Here is a 16,528-nt window from a genome sequence, read left to right on the forward strand (position 1 = left end):
AAGGGGAAGGCTATTTTCTCATTTTCTCCTCCGTATCCAGATGCAGCTTTTCTGCAACACATGCCGGGTTTCCAGCCAGATAAACTCTTGACCCGAACGGGAGACTTGTGCTCCATACTACGTCCGGAGTTCGGGTGTTGCAAACTTGGAGGATACACTACTTCATGTGGCGTAAACACGTTGCACAACCTAAGAGAAAGACTCCACATGTCCTCCGTTTGGAGAAGTTCTGGAGGTCGATGTATGTGTGACGCGGGAGGTTCGCTCGTCACGCAACTCTCGTGCCACGAGAGCTTGCACCAACAACGGGGAGAGGCAATGAGATCTTCGGACAAGGCTGGCGATCCCCACGCTAAACTATTTCGATTTCTGAGACAGATCAAACTTTGCCCTTTGGAAATGACCGGATCTTCAATGGGTTTCTCAGATCCGCCTTAAACATTGAATTCGAAAGGATGCCGAGGATATCAAGACTGAAAGTTTCAAAGTCCCGTGTAAAGGATAATAGGGTCTAGAACAAAAGTATTTGAGCCGCGAACTTGAGGGAAGTCCTAAATGAAAAGCGGCAGAACTATCGGATGAAGATGCTTCAAGGGCTCTCTTGCAAGTTCTAAATGTTTAATAACAGATCCTGTCCCAGTCAAATCGCCGATACACCCCCTTGTCATCGCAAAGCTTGGTGGGAGGGATGTTGCAGAAAAGAATCCTGGTGATGCCTGAGCATTTACCGTTGGGACGGCTCCACGAACGACCGTGCCGTGCTATCGAAAGTTTGCGTCATAGTGAGGGAGAAGAGAGCCCATAAGTGGTTCCACAGCATAGCCAAGATCACCAGGTCGCGGGAGCGCGCTCCGAAATGTCGAGATCTTATTCCGCCCATAGCACGAAGTACGGAGTACAGCTAACTCCACCCCTCGAGTCATGTAGTGCTATTCATAGCGTTGAGGAAGACGGCATGACATAATGTACTGCATCACTTAGTTAATTGCATTTTCTCCGTTTCTGTGAAGAATAAAAACAGCCTTGTATCCAGCTGTATTCCTCTTCAGGGGCCGGCAATTTTGGGTACGCCAGCAAAAGGGCAGCTTAGTTGATAGGATGGGATTCAGATCACATAACGAGACCTGTTTAGCCCGCCAGTTATCCTTTTGGGATCAGGACCGGCTTGAAGTTTCAAAACTCAACCACCCGAACACGCTAACTGGGCTTCGCCAGCTGCAAAAGGCAGCAAAGTCGGCGTCCCGTCCTCTAGCTGTGCACAAGCCAAGTTAGCAATGGCACCAAAGAGCAGCCGACACAATTCACCTTACTCAGGAGTAAGCATTCGATTCCGCTTTCTCCTAAGGCTATCAAGTTGTTGCTTAATGCGGGCGGTCACGGTTTCTGAAGGGGCTAAATATGAAGACCGCTTAAACCACGGTCTACGAGTCCCGGGCCATGTACGATTTCGAGTCTATAGTTACCTTAGGGCCAAGGATACTAGGTTAACTAGTTAACTCTCCCCGACGAAAAGCATTCGAATCCTGATAGCGGTTGGCAAAAGGGCGGCTCTCAAAGATCCGACTTAAGTCTCGATGAAATGCTTACACCCTATTTCCCTCAATCCACAGAGGCTTTTGTAAAGTAGTCCATTTTCTATCAAGAACTGTAAGTACGTTAAGAGTAACCAGCTGCGATTAGGGGTTTTAACTTGAAAAGACTTCACCGGCGCTGTCTCCTGCTTTGAAACGGATTAGGCTTTTAGTGTTTGCGTGTTGGTTTACATGAACTAAATGCTTCTATGATAATGTGTACACCAGGCCAGGCCGTTAACGCAACATTGTGAATTGGACGATACTTCGATTATACGTAAAAGGCAATATTTGGAATGTCACATGGATTCAATACGCAGGGCGGCAGGGCATGATAGACTCGGGTTGCTTCCGTCTCTTAATCAATAGCATACAACGTGTCGAGGTTTATCACTCTACCACGCAATTCGATGGTCTTGTCGCATTCCACGGTTGCAATTTTGTTCGAAAGTGGTTTAACGCAGGTGAAGCGTCGAGGGCATAGCTGGTTGCCGGTGGGACATCAGTGTTATTTCCGGTACGGAATACTTATAAATGATTCGGTTCTTGGGCGCCAACACAACGGGTGATTTCAATTCCATCCTGGTGTAACAACAGTCAGCATAGACACAAAGAAATATTACAAACGGAATATAGCAAGGGCTAACATACGGGCTCTCCAGATGGTTCAAAGCTCTCGACCAACCGGCTTTCGTAAATCAAATTCGGATTACCGACGGCATCGAACGCCGGTTTCGCATCTCTGTCGACATACCAAGACATGATGTTCTGAGAGAATATCTCATATCCACTAGGAGACGTTTTCGCCTTGCTCCTCTTGGTTTCAACGCTGCTTCGCACGTAATCCAAATATACCGGGTTACCAGGCATGATCATGTTATCAGCGGCAAGGACGGTCCCAGCTGCAACCATGCCGAGTTGCTCACAGAGTTTCAAATCAGTGGTATAGGCAGGCTTGAAATGGTCGAGGAACATGAGTTCGATTGTGATAATCTCGCCGGTGGTGCATAATTTATGCAGCAAAACGTCGCTACTCCCGACCAAGACCTTAACAAAGTCTCGCAAGCCGGCAAGATCAAGCAGCATATTGGCGACGGCAGCATATTCAGGACTCTTCTCCAAGGTGTAGTACTTCTTGCCGCCCACACGACGCAGAGCATCCCCAAACAGAATGGCAGAGTACCCGACATAAGACCCAAGCTCGATCATCACCTGTGGTTTAACCTCCTCGATGAGGCTGGTAACGATTTTCCCCTTGCGTTGGCCTACATTCATCAAGTATGCTTTTTTCTTGCCAAACTCATCAATCGCCCCCAGAACCTTCTCTGGACAGCCTCTTAATTCCTCAAGATTTGGCCGGCTATAGACATAGTGGAGCAATTCGATCTCGCGTCGATCGTCCTATAATAACGCGCTGTTAGCTTGCCTTCAGGTGCCTCTCGTCAAAAAGTCACAAGCAAAGCCTACAGGTCTCCTTTGCCTCGAGTCTCGAGGAAGGTAATACTCCTCACTAGGGGGTCCGTTTTCCATCATTGTTTGTTTATGGAATAATGTGGCTGAATGAAGGGGAACGGAAGACTGAGTTCTCCTGGGAGTTTGCCGACACAAGAAATACCAAACCAGATAAGGTACTATATCTACTGCGCCCACATAACAAACTTTTGTCGGACGCCCACGGAATCATTAATTATGTGCGCATAGTTCAGGGAATCTGAAAGGAGAATGTGACTATGGAGGGGGGGAAAAAACCCCTCCCCAGCAGGATGCGCGTCAGCCGAGAGACCCAGCTTATTATAAATGCAGCCGCATCTGCAGCAATGTAAGAGAAGTACCACATAGAAGGATGCTAATACGGATAAGAAAGTCAAAAATGGAGACGGGACAAGAAGACACCCTTGAAAGGGCGCCAGGGACCAGCCAGCTATTGCTAGGTTCAAGGAGAGCATCCCAACGGGTTGAATTCCCTTGCCAACATCCTGGCTGTTCGACGGAAAGATGCATCTTGCCTCCGAGATGCGCTACCAGCGGGACTAGGGCGTCAAAAACATCTACGTGCTGCGACGGAGAATGGAACTTCTTCCCCGGTGTCAACACGTTGTCCCGAGATGCTCTGCACGTTCAGGGTTGGTGCGGACTATGGAGGACAAGCGGCCGCCATATGCGCTCCATCGAGCCGCATCCCATGGGGTTTGCCACCTTTTTGATCTACGCGGAATCCATACGAGGTTCAGCACCCCCCGCACAGCACAAGGAACCTTCTGCTCAGCAAGAATTCCCGCGAAAATCTTAAAGATCCAGAGGCGCACAGATTCCCAGAATTCGGCTAGCTGTGACGAGAGGCGCATGAGGCCATTCTTACCGGCTCGATTCTCTCCAACAAGGTCAAATGCTCGAACACGACGGAGTGGCCCTGCAGCTAACCGGTCATTTGTCAAACATGGGTAAGCGACGGCGGCTACTTTTTAAGTCGCCAGCCGCTTGGTTGGTAAGGGTTGTGCTGAAGCTAAACCTTCCACGGACAAAGCCGTGCAATGGTCAACGCTCCGCTGGTGCGCGATAACCCTAGCAATCGTCGTGTTGAGGGGTATCGATCGGTAAAACCCCGATTCCGAATCTCGAGATCGAAGGGTTCGTTTCGTCAACGTGATGCTCGAAATCAGAGACATGTAACAGAAGGGGCAAAGCTTGTGTCGGGACGAAAACCCTGCAGGAGTTAACCAACTCGGCGATTCTTGACCTGATGGTTAACGACGCCTCGCATTGATGTCCCGTCTCCAGGTCCTAAAGAGGACGATGAAGCTCTCTTTTCTTGTGTGAGGGGCAGCTCGTTGTCGTCCTTGCGAGACAAACATGAGGAGCCACGCGTAAGAGGTAAATCCGGTCGACGATCCCAGCTTCCTCCGAATCGGCCAGGGGGGATGAACGCTGTTCCACGAAGTGTCTCTCGGGCCAAGCCTTTGCTGCCACCCTTCATCCGTTTTTCGAGCTGCGAACGGAGCCTTTGTGCGAATTTCGGAACTTCGGGAAACTTGCGCCTTCAAAAACTGTGTCCAGAGATAATTAAAAATGTATTTAACCCTTCAACAGTTTTAACCTTGTTTCCCGCAATCTGGTGCATGAAGATACACATGCCGGATGGCTAGGCCATGGCTGGTCCTGGTTCCGTTCGTCCCCATTACTGGACATCTTCGGCGGGCTTACTGGAGAATAGTCTTTTCTCCCACACACCTAGCCCGCCTTCGTGTCCGTGCTGATGTCTCTGCTGCTTTGCTAGTAGGGAGATCAAGAGGATTGAGCAGATTGGGAAACCTCTCGAGTGCAATTTTCACACCCGACCGTTTTCCGCAGGTGTCGGCTCACATGAGGATTATTCGAAGAAGCTTCTCGGCCATGCGCAGTTTTTGCTTTATCTTCTACCGGAACCCGTTGAAAATTTACATTAACCCCACCCACCTAATACCACTAACTACACTCCGTATATCGAATCCCATTATTCATCACTGTCGCTGATGCTCATGCCTCTGCCTCTGCCTCTGCCTCTGCCCCTTGAACACCGTTGGTTAAAATCTGACTAATCCACAACTAATTATGGCTTAAGACATGAAGTTTTTTTACACGTAGCAGCAACACGAAGGGTAAATTGAGCGGATTGGTTCAAAGCCGTGAATGATGTCGCTTTGCTGAGCATGATGTGGTAGAGATCCGGTGGGCTGAGCAAAGGAAAAGGGTGCTAGATGGTTAAGTATGCACAGACACTCCAGATTGCTGTCAAGTAGCGCCGAAAGAGGAAATGGATAGGGCGCGCCCTGATCAGTCTCACCCGTGATACCTGGTGGCGACTCTGAACGCACGTCCCATCCCTCAAGCAAGCAACCACCGGGAAGAGCTACACGTCTGGAGGGCTCTCGCTGTGTTGGATGTTCAGCATATGTAGCCTGCTGATAGATGAAGATGTCCAATGAATCACAGCAGCATATTCCCAACCGCACGGGCCTCGACGTGCTCTCGGGCGCCGAATTTACCGAAATCCAGGAGTCGATGGGTAATATGAATCCATCCGACTCCATGTCCTTTGACCTTAACTCCATCTTCCCAAGGCATCGTCAACGCACAGTACGGAGGCGATTCTGTACGACACGGACCAATCCGTCCATCAGCATGTCTTCTCCAATCGTACCATAGGTTATGTACAGCCTCAGGACCCTGAGTCAATAGGCAAATTGTCAAACTGGTCTGAGGATGCGGTGGAAGTTCTAAAGAAATGGCTTAAACAGGACTGCCGCCATCCTTATCCGACAAAGCAGGAAAAAGCGGAGTTGGCTGAGCAAACCGAGCTGACTGTCACTCAAGTGTCAACCTGGTTTGCAAACGCTCGCAGACGGGGTAGACATGCGTCTGCAGACCGGTGCCTGACGTCCACGTCTCTCAACTGCCCCGATAAACCCCGCAAAGTTTCGGACGAGCAATGGCCATCTTTCAGTCCACTTGACCGATGGAGAAACTCGCCTCCAGAAGTCGAAGCTGCATCCTTAGAAGCTATTAGGAGTGCAGTGGCTCGCAGTGGAACGAGCTACCTGCCCACCGGGGACTTACAGCACCAATCACCGCCGGAGGATAATGATGCTCGATCCCTGGTATCTTCCAAAGCGTCCGGATCAGCTGTATCAAGTAGCTCCAGATCATCCGCCTACAGCTTCGACTCTAACCATTCTCATGGATCTTTCGGTCGCTTTTACCTGGAGAAAGTCTCTCGGCGCCGTCATAGACGGAAAACAAAACCTGCTTCTACCTACGCCCTCAACGAAAAGGTCAGTGGGCAAAAGACCGTATCAATGTACGTTCTGTACGGACACATTTCGCACGAAGCATGACTGGACGCGGCATGAAAATACATTGCACTTATCCCTGGAGACCTTCACCTGTGCCCCGTTCGGTTCGACCTACAACGATCCGTCAGGCGGTACCAGGATGTGTACCTTCTGTGACAGCCCCCAACCATCGGAAAGCCATATCGAGTCCCATCGGTTTAGCCTATGCCAGCAGAAACCTGTCGCGTTGCGAACGTTTTACCGCAAGGACCATTTGGTCCAGCATTTTGCGCCTGGTGCATGGCGTCAACAATCTCATACCGTCGATGGACACCTGGAAGTCCCAAGTGACAAATATCAATTCGCGATGCGGGTTCTGCGGCGAAACATTCACGTTATGGTCTGAAAGAAATGACCATATTGCCTGGCACTTCCGGAAAGGGGCACTAATGAAGGACTGGCGAGGCTGTCGAGGCCTCGATCCATCTGTGGCTTTAGCAGTGGGAAATGCGATGCCGCCTTATTTGATCGGTATTGAGTCCACCGGGATAGAGCCCTTCAGCGCTTCTCGGTTAGCTGCTAAAGACGCTCGGGGAGCAGAACCAACGGACCAGCGCACATCAACGGCATCCAAGCCAACGCCGTTTGGATATCTCACCGCACGCCTTACTGGATTCGTAAATGGGATCCAGGCCGCAGGGGCCACTGTCAGTGATGAATTGCTACAAAAGGAGGCCAGCTGTATCATGTACGGAGACGACGACCCGTGGAATCAAACGGCAGCAGATAACCCTGAATGGCTGAAGCTATTCAAAGAGGGAATGGGACTTTGTGCGGCATCAGGTCCACCACAGTCCCTTGGCAGTGAAGACTACAGCTTTTGTCTCCCATGGGCAGCCGGCCAATGGGAGCCGTTTAATGCAACTACCAATCCAATTTCTCAAGATTCTTCAGAACCGATGTTGAACGAATGGATGAGTTGGGCATGGCATAGCCCAGAGTGCCTCGTCGAATATAGACAAAGTAATATGGCGGCGGGCTCCTCTAGGCCGACTGGGAAAAAAGGGAGTTAGACTCTCCGGCGACATTTTGGGCTGGTCAAATATGTTGATTTATTCCAATTATGGAGTCAACTTGATCAATATGGTATTTCAGCCAAAACTATCTATTTACAGTCTGCGTGTGCTACTTGTGATGCGACTCAGCTATCACTTACATCTAATCCATATCCATTACTCTCCATCCACGCATCGTCGCCAAACTTGGTTAGGTAGTTCCTAAGGTTATCTGCCAACACCAGCACAATGGTTTTGTCTTCGACGTTGAACTCTGGGTGGATCTCAAGAAACTGGCGCAAACCTGCGAAAGCTGCACCAGATGAACCGCCGCAGAGTATCCCCTCCTGGCTCACCAGTTGTCTCGCCATCTGGAACGATTCTTTGTCCGTTGTCTTGACCCAAAGATCGGGAGCCGCCTGGTCGAGCACTCCAGGCACAAAATCATACCCAATTCCTTCGATTTTATACTCGCTTTTCTTCCCATTTAGGGCTGCTGGCTGGGCAAGGACGGATCCAACAGGGTCCACCCCAACGACAAACACGCCTCGGTTCTTCTTTTTGAGTGCCCTTGCCATGCCAGTGATAGTGCCCCCTGTTCCGGCTCCCGCGACCACAGCATTCACCTTTCCTTGTGTCTGGTGCCATATCTCTTCTGCGGTTCCAAATTCATGGGCACGGGGATTTTCCGGGTTGTTGTATTGATCTAAGATCCACGAATTTGGTATCTCTTCTTTTAATCGTTTGGCAACACTTAGTATAGACTCTGGATGTTCAATTGGGACACCGGCCGGCGTGCGTACGACTCTGGCGCCTAGTGCATGGAGGATCTGTTCTTTCTCCAATGACATCTTCTCTGAGAGGGTGATGATGCACTTATAACCTTTTATCGCTGCCATAAGGGCTATCGCTATGCCACTTCACCAAATGTCAATAGACTGGATGATACCTTTTGCAGTATATTGGGATTCACGCACGTATTTCCACTTGACGCTTCTATCAGCGTGTCACCCGGTTTAATCAACCCGTCCTGCTCAGCTTTTTCCACCATGCGCTTTGCAATACGGTCCTTGACCGAACCTCCAGCATTGAAGTATTCGAGTTTTGCGCATACCTTGGCTTTTATTCCGAATGAAGCAGGGAGACGGTTTAATCGTACAAGCGGTGTGGCACCGATGTGCTCTGTGATAGATTCACTGAGGGGCTGGCCGAGATATTGGGTCATGGCTGTTGATTCCTGAATGTTGCCAGGCATTCATAGAGGAAGCAAATAACAATATAGAAGTACTGTAAATGTTTATCTCGAGAGAAGTGAAACTCATCTAACTAGGCGAATCGAAGAAAACCATGTGCGGCTGATATAACGCCCACCTACATCTGAATATGGGTGAATCCAACTACCGTGCTGCCCAAAATTTGTAAGATCGCGCCCTTTATATTACTCAAGCCCTCGCTCCTGACCTGATCTGATCTGATCTGATCTGATCTCTGCCAAGCTTCTCCCGCGCCCATTTCCTACCCGAACCGGATATGCAAAAGGCGTCTCTCCGAAGGCTCTCGCCACCCACTGGGCCGGCGAAGCTCCCGAGACCTAGCCTCATCTCCGGAACGCTCCACTTTCTCTGTCTAGATCAATTGAGCCGTTGTCCTGGAAATTCGCCACTCCCAACACCATATAAAGATGGGATGTACGAGTAACTGTGAATTTATTATGTGAGGTGAAACATTTAGACAAGTTTACAAGAGCGTCAATGGCTGGATCTGAAAGTATTCAGTGCCCACATGGGCAAACACGCCTCATCAAACACTTTGAGACACGGTATGTTATTCACCCTATAAGTCTTAGTTTACATACAATCTCGACTAATATAGACGTTTAGGACAGTAGAGAATCATGGCGACGGATGGTCTCACCTCTGAGACACAGATAATAGTGATCTCTGGGATAAAGGTAAACCATCGCCCGCATTGATCGACCTCATCGAAGAGAGGCGCGATCTCTTCAGCCCCTTTACAATAGACGGGAAGAGAAAGAAAGCCCTAGTACCGGTATTTTCCACACTCATGGCTATGCACCACTCATGTTCAGGTGAAAATTAAGTGTGTGGCTGTAGGGCTGTGGGAAAGGCTACGATGTCGTAATGCTCGCCCTGCACGGTTACGACGTGTATGGCCTTGAAGTCTCTGCGACGGGGGTATCCGTTGCACAAGAGTATGCGAAGAATGAACTTGCAAACCCTCAGTCGTATAACTTTGGGTCTTCATGGGAAGAGTGGCAGGAGACCGGTGAAGTAACCATTATCCATGCAGACTTTTTCAAGTCGGGCTGGGAAGGTATGATCAAATTTGATGTTATCTATGACTATACGGTGGGTTCTCTAGTTAATCTGGTTTGAGAGTTTACTTTGAGGGGCCCGATATTGATATGTGCAGTTCCTGTGTGCCCTCCACCCAAGCATGCGAAGGCAGTGGGCTTCGCGGATGGTCGATCTTTTATCTCCAACCGGTCAAGTTGTGTGCCTCGAGTTCCCCCTTTGGAAGGATCCAAGTCTACCAGGGCCACCATGGGGATTGACTGGTGTGCATTGGAACTTGATGGTGGACGGAGGTGACGGTATTGTTGGTGAAGCTGGAGCCGCTCAGGGGATTAAAAAGGGGGCGTTTTCGCGGGCGCTATATATAAAGCCGACGCGGTCATATGAGAATGGAAGGGGGACGGATATGTTAAGTGTGTATATTAAAAAGTCGTAATTCGGTATAGAGAGCCGTTTATCTGAAGTCAAGGTCTTAAGAGCGTTAACGCTATGCATGTAAAGCTATGACTTGACATAATAGCAACTGTACACACCCCATCCTTGGCGTTTCGCCTCTTTCAGTGCTGATCGCCCGTCACTATCACATATATCAACCTCAACGCCGAATTCCAGAAGCACCCGCGCACAATTAACGTGTCTGCCCCGAACGGCATAATGCAAAGCCGTCCAGCCATGGAAACCGGGTTTGTTAACATCAGCTCCAAAGACCACTAACGCTCGCGCGATATCCACATAGCCGTATCGACAGGCAAGATGCAACGGCGTCCATTCGTGGGCACTGATTGCATCAACCTCCGCACCAGCCCTTAGCAAGACATGTGCTGCGTTCAGGTTGCCATGACGAGTTGCCACGTGTAAAGCAGTCTCGCCGGCCGCGTCGTATTGGTTGACAGGTGCCCCAGCATCTAATAACCTCCGTACCATTGCCTTCTCATGAGAGCCTGAAATTCCCGCAGCTCTGTGCAAGTGGTAATGGGCTCTACGGCGGATCTCGAGGGCAAGCTGTCGGTCCGCATACGGGAGGAAAAAGGAAGCTAGCGGTCGAGAGACGAGCCGCAGGGATAAGAGCTCTGCTTTGCCGCAGAACTGCCGCAGAGTTTAGCAAAGTATAGACATAAACGTGTCGTTTTATTTACTTTTGGCCTGGGGGGAGCACAAACCGCAGCAAGCTCGTGGAATATATCAAGGGGCAGATCTATCAGAGATGTCATGCTTGATAAGGTGCGATCGAAGCCATATCGATGTCAATCTCCAGTGCCAGCTTGCCGGCTCTTATACTGCCTGTCCTGGCCAGTGATCTAGCGGAGATCATGTCTCGTAGTTGCGCCCTAACATTTTCCCTTTTAGGACGCTCGTCTTATCATCCATCAATCTCTTGCAGTCGCACAGCTTAGGGTATCCATGTCAAACAGCTGAGCAATAATAGTTGAAGAATTCATTGGCTAGTTGTGATCAATCCCAGGGACATTTATACCATATTTTGGCAACATGAATGGCTTCTAAAGCCTGATCTAGCTTTGTGATGTAACTAAACGCGCGCACATACACACACACCCTTGCAGTTCTTCATTCACGCCATTGGTCTCGCTTGTCGATGTTAACTTTGAATAATGACTATCAGCCTACCTTTCCATCGCCTTCTCTCAAGAGGATACCAAAAATAATGAAGCTTGTAAGTATGTTAGGCAGCCGGATAGCTAGCCCGGAGGATGTCCATTCCATCGCGCTCGTCCTTAAGGCCTTCGTATCAGCTTGAGCATTACTAGAGCCTCCCTTACCCAGGAGACACAATCCCATCCTGGTTGGCCTTGTCGGATAGGCGTATTGCGTAGAGTTTCCACTAAGCAAGTATTGCTTAGACTGACTGTTGGGGTCAGGACGGGATGGGATTTCCTAACAGCTGTGAACCCATTCCACAGTGCACAATCTCATTCCCATCCTGTTCTTTGCAGACTCTTAGTATGGTATCTCCATTTTGGTGCCACAAGATCCATAAAAACAGCCAGCAGGCCTTTTTAGAAAAGATTTGTCCTCCCATGTAGCAAAGAACGTATGCTGGTAGACAAGCACTCATCCTGCAGCTAATTTGTAGGAAGCTCAACAGTATAGAATTATATGTATATAGATTCAATCTTTATAAATTTGTAGCTTAATTGCTTACCTTCTCTGTTAGGATCCAGGTGATTGACCCCAAACAAACATAGGTCTCACATCTCATATGTGTCATATCTGCTGCAATCCGTAGGGCTCCAGCGGCCCAGCTGCTAACTCTCAGCTAGCTCGTCACATATAACTAGTTATAAGTTGTTGGGTGGGGTCATATGTGTTAGCTATGTAGACTCTGGCGACATCAAACCTGAATTGTGAGAGAGCAGCATGTTTCCAGTTGCGCTCTGTGATCCATCTCAACAACAGCAGGTTGTTCGTTCATCGCCGTGAGGTAGTTATGCCAAGCAGCGACACGGGCCGCCGAGAGCTGACGCAGACCACCAAACCTCCCCCGGCTCAGCCTTGTAAACAAACCCACCCTTGCTGCTGCGGCGAGCAGCCTTCGTATTGCTATTTGTTAGTTGTATGCCATCCATCTTCTTTGCACCAGCTCAAAGAGACCCGACCATGATGCTGGCATGACCTCCTGCACTTCTTCCTTTTTCTGTCTATTGTTCTTCTGATACCCCGTACAGCAGTGCTCAAACCTTCGCTTGCCAAGCGCTTTTGTAAATTTTTGGGATCCCTGAGAGGAGCTTGACACGCCGATCGCTCTCCGTGCATTTGCGGAAGATCTATCACGGGGGTTTCAGATTTGACTGAGGGGATCCGGAGGCAAACCGATCTGGAAACAGAGACAACAACACGAAGTGACCGGAAACTGGTTGGATCAACGTGACCTCTTTCATCCCGAGAAGAATGAGATTGCCTCATATCAACACCTCTCGGACAAAAAACATCATTCATGCCTTCCAGGCCTTCATTATATTCCTGGCATGGGCGATGACCATCGCCGTCTTCACAAGGGATGGGAAAACTGACGGCCGCACCGCATGGTATTTCGCGTTGGTACGTTGAACTCGTTTATTTATCGACCCAGCAACCTTAGGACTTTTCCACCCGAGAACGCTGTTACTAATCTGTTTTCTTCGTTGATCAAAAGTGTTGGTTTTCGATTCCCGGGTTGATATATCTGACCGCTGTTCCGATATGGCCTCGAGCTCGCCGTTTCGGTAATCCCTACGCCTTCGCGACCGTCGATGGCCTCTATACCTTCTTGTGGTTCACCGCCTGGGTCGCGATTGCAACATATGTTGGGAGCGGGAAGGCAGCGGGATCGAATGACGAGGACAACAAGAAAGATGGAAAGACAGGATGCGATGCATTTGCATATGGGAGCCCGGCGAAATGCACGCTGAGCACTGGGACGGCTGTCCTCGGTGCTTTTGTTTTGTAAGCGTTCCCCCCCAAAGCGAGCGAGATCTGCCGGCTTGCCTTGGATTTTATATCGGGCCAATTTACTGATTATCATCGACACAAGTCTCCTTTTCATTATTACGAGCTTCATGTCAATAAAGGACGTGATGGACTACCGTCGTACCGGCATGATGCCATATGATGGATCTGACCCCACATTCGCCGCTCAATCGAAGGCCGCATTCTCTTCTAGCCCCCACGAGCTCGATGAGGAAGATGGAGATACAGAATTTAGAACCGGTCGTCCTGGGGGATCGCATTTGGGCACTCATGACGACGGTGATGAGTATGCTCTTCTGCAACAACATGAGATCGAAGACACCAGTCCCCACCGCCCGCCTCCGTCTGCCTATGATCCGACAGCCCCCACAGACACTGGGCCTCGACGTTCCCCGGCTCCAATGGGCAGCGGCATAATGCATGACTACGACACAAGTTATGGAGGCCCATATGGCCATACATCCCAGCCATCCGCCGACTATGGAAGTGGACAGTACAATCGATGAGTCGAGAAAAGCAGACGCCCCTGCTCTCTGGTGCTGCTTGTTAAGTTTCACAAATAGGCAAAGATCCTCGTTCAACATTTTCCTCTTCCTAAAACCTTTAGGAATTCATCAGTTGGGCACTGTACTTTGTTTTGTACTTCTGTTCTTAGGGGCATTTGTTTTACATTGGGCAAGTTGGTCTTTGATCGCACCTTTGGCTCTTTCAATTGGAATGTGTTAATGTTTTTCCTACACCTTTCTTGAATGTCTTAAAAGTTGCTCATGGCTGTTTAGTATCATATTGTCGCGTTGAGGAAATCATGTGGCTTGGTAACACTTCAAGAGGTGCAGTTCTGACTTAATTTATTGCTCAATTCCAATTGTGCATCTTTATGCCATATACCCATGAGGAAAAATGGAAGCAAAGGCGTTCTTATATGATACCCATGGAACTGGTGGTCATTTCTTATTCCCTTTTATGGGCAAACAATCACCAACCATTCGCTTGAATGAATGTGGCATTTTCAACAAAGGCTCGCGCTCGCCCCAAAGATGCTCATAGAAACCGGGGTATATAAACTTGTCACATTTGATATCAATTACACATGTTGTGACTGATTTATCAAATTCAAAGTACTCATTTATCTGGAAGCAGGTGAAGATGTCCCTCACAGCCCTCCAAAACTGTCCCTGTCGCAGGTGTTTCGAGCTAAATAGGTAATCAACCACCAGAGAAAAGGAACACTAATTCCACATCAGATCTGAAGAAAAACAAGTCCACAGGACAAGTTACAGCTATCTTCCCGCACAAGCCATTAAATTTCCACTCCAATTGGATCCTCTACCGTTCGCCCCGAGTCCCGTCTACAGCCCACATTCTTAGAAGATCGCACACGACGCATCGCTGTGAAGACCTCAGCTATGAAAAAGTCGGTATCATTTTTTAAAAATTTATATGGCATAGGAGAAACTCGAATATAAAAGCCACATATAAACTTCAACAATCACTTTGAAATAACGAACAATAAAAAGCCCTCTTGCCTCCAAACCCAATTTCAACTACAACTCAAATGAAGAAAAGCAACCCGGGTAAACACGAAAGTCACCGACAACGAGGCCACTCAATCCTACCATCCAGTCTTAATACCAAAACTCATCTGGCACACTGGATTCTTCATCTTCACCCTCGAAAAGGTCCTGGGGGCAACTTTCCTTCTCATTGGAGTCCATTTCTCCCTCATCCCTGCCCTCCTGGCTCTGCATGTCCTTCGTAAATATGAACTTCCTCCTACGGTTGGGCTCCGCCACAGCCTGGATCTCCCCCGACTCGAGCATCTTTCCGAAAATACCAGCATACCCAGTGATGGCCGGCCCTTCCTGGGGAACAACATCTTGATAACTACCTGCAAAATCGCGGTAGACCCGGCGCCGTCCCGGCTTGCATGCTGGCGGAGGTGCTTCGCCCGTCAACTCATATATAAGCAAGGGGTCCAAGTCTGAAAGGATGACCGGCTTGGAGGGCATGCACTTCTTTGGGCGATTGAGGGAAATCTTGGGTGCTGATTGTTCAGGGAAAAAGCATTTGAGCTTTTTCTGTGGAGATGGCGAGTCGAGCAGAGCAGACTGGGCTGTGAATCTGTTCGTCTGATTGGTTTCTGGCCAATCGGTCGATTCTTCGTCCTCTTCGTGAGCCCGTTTGCGGAGTCTGGACGGCGATGGTGTAGCTGGTTCAGCGGGCTGAGTCGGTTTCTCGCAGTTTTCAGCGGCAGACGCAGGTGTGCTTCTGTCTTTACCATCGTCGGTGCGATTTTCAGTCTGGGTCTGGCCGTTTTCGACATTCTCACCACTTTCAATTTCCTGCTCTAGGTCAGTCGGCTTGGTCGGTTTGGCACTGTTGTTGTTTGCATCATCTTCTCTTTTCGAGGAGCTCTGGTCTGATGTTTCTCCCATCGCTGGAGTCGTCGATGGTCCGGCCCCGATAGCTTTTGGCTGCTCTTGCGGCGCCATGCTTATCAGCGGGATGACGACGTTGGCCACCAACACATCGTTAACATCATCAACGGTACAGCCATGCTGTTCGGCAAACTGCTGGTAAGGAAAACTCTGAGAGATGGAACTGGCGAGGTCGAAGAAAAATTGCGCGTCAAAGTGAGGTGACAGGGAAACGGCTCGGCTCGATGGTTGGTTGATACCTGTGTCGTTATCGCCTGTAGGAGTACGGTGGTAAACTTTGGGCGAGTCTGCCGTGCTCTGGCTCTTGAATTCTTTATCTCTATTCGAGCCAGGTGGTTCGATCGTAGCTATTTTTAAGATATCAGTCTCCAGGTCATCGTTCATACCATCCTGTACCTCACAGACAAAGCAAGATGGGGAATAGAATGAAACCTCACGTTCGAGCTCCAATTTCGCTGGTTTTACATGAATATTGCCGTCATCCGTAGGCTCGTATCCGGAGGAGGCAGAAGAAATACCCTCATCTTCGGGAGCACACTCATCAGAAGAACTATCCGTGATGTAGATAAAATAGTCCTCTGTGAAGTGATCTGTCTCGCGTGGTGCCATGTCAATAGATCTAAAGGAATTGAAAATAGGTATGTAGAAGTATGTATGGATGCTTTGACTGAAGAAAGAAGAGCAAAGTTTGAGGAGGAATATAGATATCGGAGCTCAGATGGATATTCACGAAGCTGACTGAAGTGGCGTAGAGAAAGCTATCAAGAACTGGCAGGTGGAAAAAGTAGGTTCCTCCATGGCCAAGAATTTTCCTTTTTTTTTTTTTTTTTTTTGGAGAGGATAGTACAAAATGGCAGAATGGCTAATTGGAATGAC

The 16,528-nt window shown here is 49.1% G+C and overlaps 7 protein-coding genes across 7 annotated transcripts; 3 read left to right on the forward strand and 4 right to left on the reverse strand.

The window, feature by feature from the left end:
* Positions 1 to 1,669: 1,669 nt before the first annotated feature.
* On the reverse strand, positions 1,670 to 3,517 carry D8B26_006628 (uncharacterized protein). Its single transcript, XM_003069419.2, has 3 exons — positions 3,039 to 3,517; positions 2,223 to 2,972; positions 1,670 to 2,153 (listed from the first exon to the last, which is right to left on the reverse strand). The coding sequence occupies exons 1-3, from the start codon at positions 3,102 to 3,104 to the stop codon at positions 2,100 to 2,102; spliced, it is 870 nt and encodes a 289-aa protein (XP_003069465.2). The 5' UTR covers positions 3,105 to 3,517; the 3' UTR covers positions 1,670 to 2,099.
* A 1,999-nt stretch (positions 3,518 to 5,516) lies between these two features.
* On the forward strand, positions 5,517 to 7,452 carry D8B26_006629 (uncharacterized protein; the record flags this gene model as incomplete). Its single annotated transcript, XM_066125241.1, has 3 exons — positions 5,517 to 5,700; positions 5,754 to 6,405; positions 6,483 to 7,452. The coding sequence occupies 3 exons, from the start codon at positions 5,517 to 5,519 to the stop codon at positions 7,450 to 7,452; spliced, it is 1,806 nt and encodes a 601-aa protein (XP_065981323.1).
* A 128-nt stretch (positions 7,453 to 7,580) lies between these two features.
* Positions 7,581 to 8,689, reverse strand: D8B26_006630 (uncharacterized protein; the record flags this gene model as incomplete). Its single annotated transcript, XM_066125242.1, has 2 exons — positions 7,581 to 8,352; positions 8,412 to 8,689. 2 exons carry the CDS (start codon positions 8,687 to 8,689, stop codon positions 7,581 to 7,583), a joined length of 1,050 nt encoding a protein of 349 aa, XP_065981324.1.
* A 379-nt stretch (positions 8,690 to 9,068) lies between these two features.
* D8B26_006631 (uncharacterized protein) lies at positions 9,069 to 10,230 on the forward strand. The gene is made up of 4 exons (XM_066125243.1): positions 9,069 to 9,253; positions 9,315 to 9,483; positions 9,549 to 9,803; positions 9,868 to 10,230. The coding sequence occupies exons 3-4, from the start codon at positions 9,576 to 9,578 to the stop codon at positions 10,183 to 10,185; spliced, it is 546 nt and encodes a 181-aa protein (XP_065981325.1). The 5' UTR covers positions 9,069 to 9,253; positions 9,315 to 9,483; positions 9,549 to 9,575; the 3' UTR covers positions 10,186 to 10,230.
* A 20-nt stretch (positions 10,231 to 10,250) lies between these two features.
* Positions 10,251 to 10,960, reverse strand: D8B26_006632 (uncharacterized protein; the record flags this gene model as incomplete). The annotated part of the gene is made up of 2 exons (XM_066125244.1): positions 10,251 to 10,835; positions 10,910 to 10,960. The coding sequence occupies 2 exons, from the start codon at positions 10,958 to 10,960 to the stop codon at positions 10,251 to 10,253; spliced, it is 636 nt and encodes a 211-aa protein (XP_065981326.1).
* Positions 10,961 to 12,362: 1,402 nt separating this feature from the next.
* Positions 12,363 to 14,126, forward strand: D8B26_006633 (uncharacterized protein). The gene is made up of 3 exons (XM_003069415.2): positions 12,363 to 12,806; positions 12,901 to 13,190; positions 13,279 to 14,126. The coding sequence occupies exons 1-3, from the start codon at positions 12,657 to 12,659 to the stop codon at positions 13,718 to 13,720; spliced, it is 882 nt and encodes a 293-aa protein (XP_003069461.2). The 5' UTR covers positions 12,363 to 12,656; the 3' UTR covers positions 13,721 to 14,126.
* Positions 14,127 to 14,728: 602 nt separating this feature from the next.
* On the reverse strand, positions 14,729 to 16,261 carry D8B26_006634 (uncharacterized protein; the record flags this gene model as incomplete). Its single annotated transcript, XM_066125245.1, has 1 exon — positions 14,729 to 16,261. One exon carries the CDS (start codon positions 16,259 to 16,261, stop codon positions 14,840 to 14,842), a length of 1,422 nt encoding a protein of 473 aa, XP_065981327.1. The 3' UTR covers positions 14,729 to 14,839.
* Positions 16,262 to 16,528: the final 267 nt, after the last annotated feature.

Source organism: Coccidioides posadasii, chromosome 3 (genome assembly GCF_018416015.2).
Source record: "Coccidioides posadasii str. Silveira chromosome 3, complete sequence".
NCBI classification, from domain to species: domain Eukaryota; kingdom Fungi; phylum Ascomycota; class Eurotiomycetes; order Onygenales; family Onygenaceae; genus Coccidioides; species Coccidioides posadasii.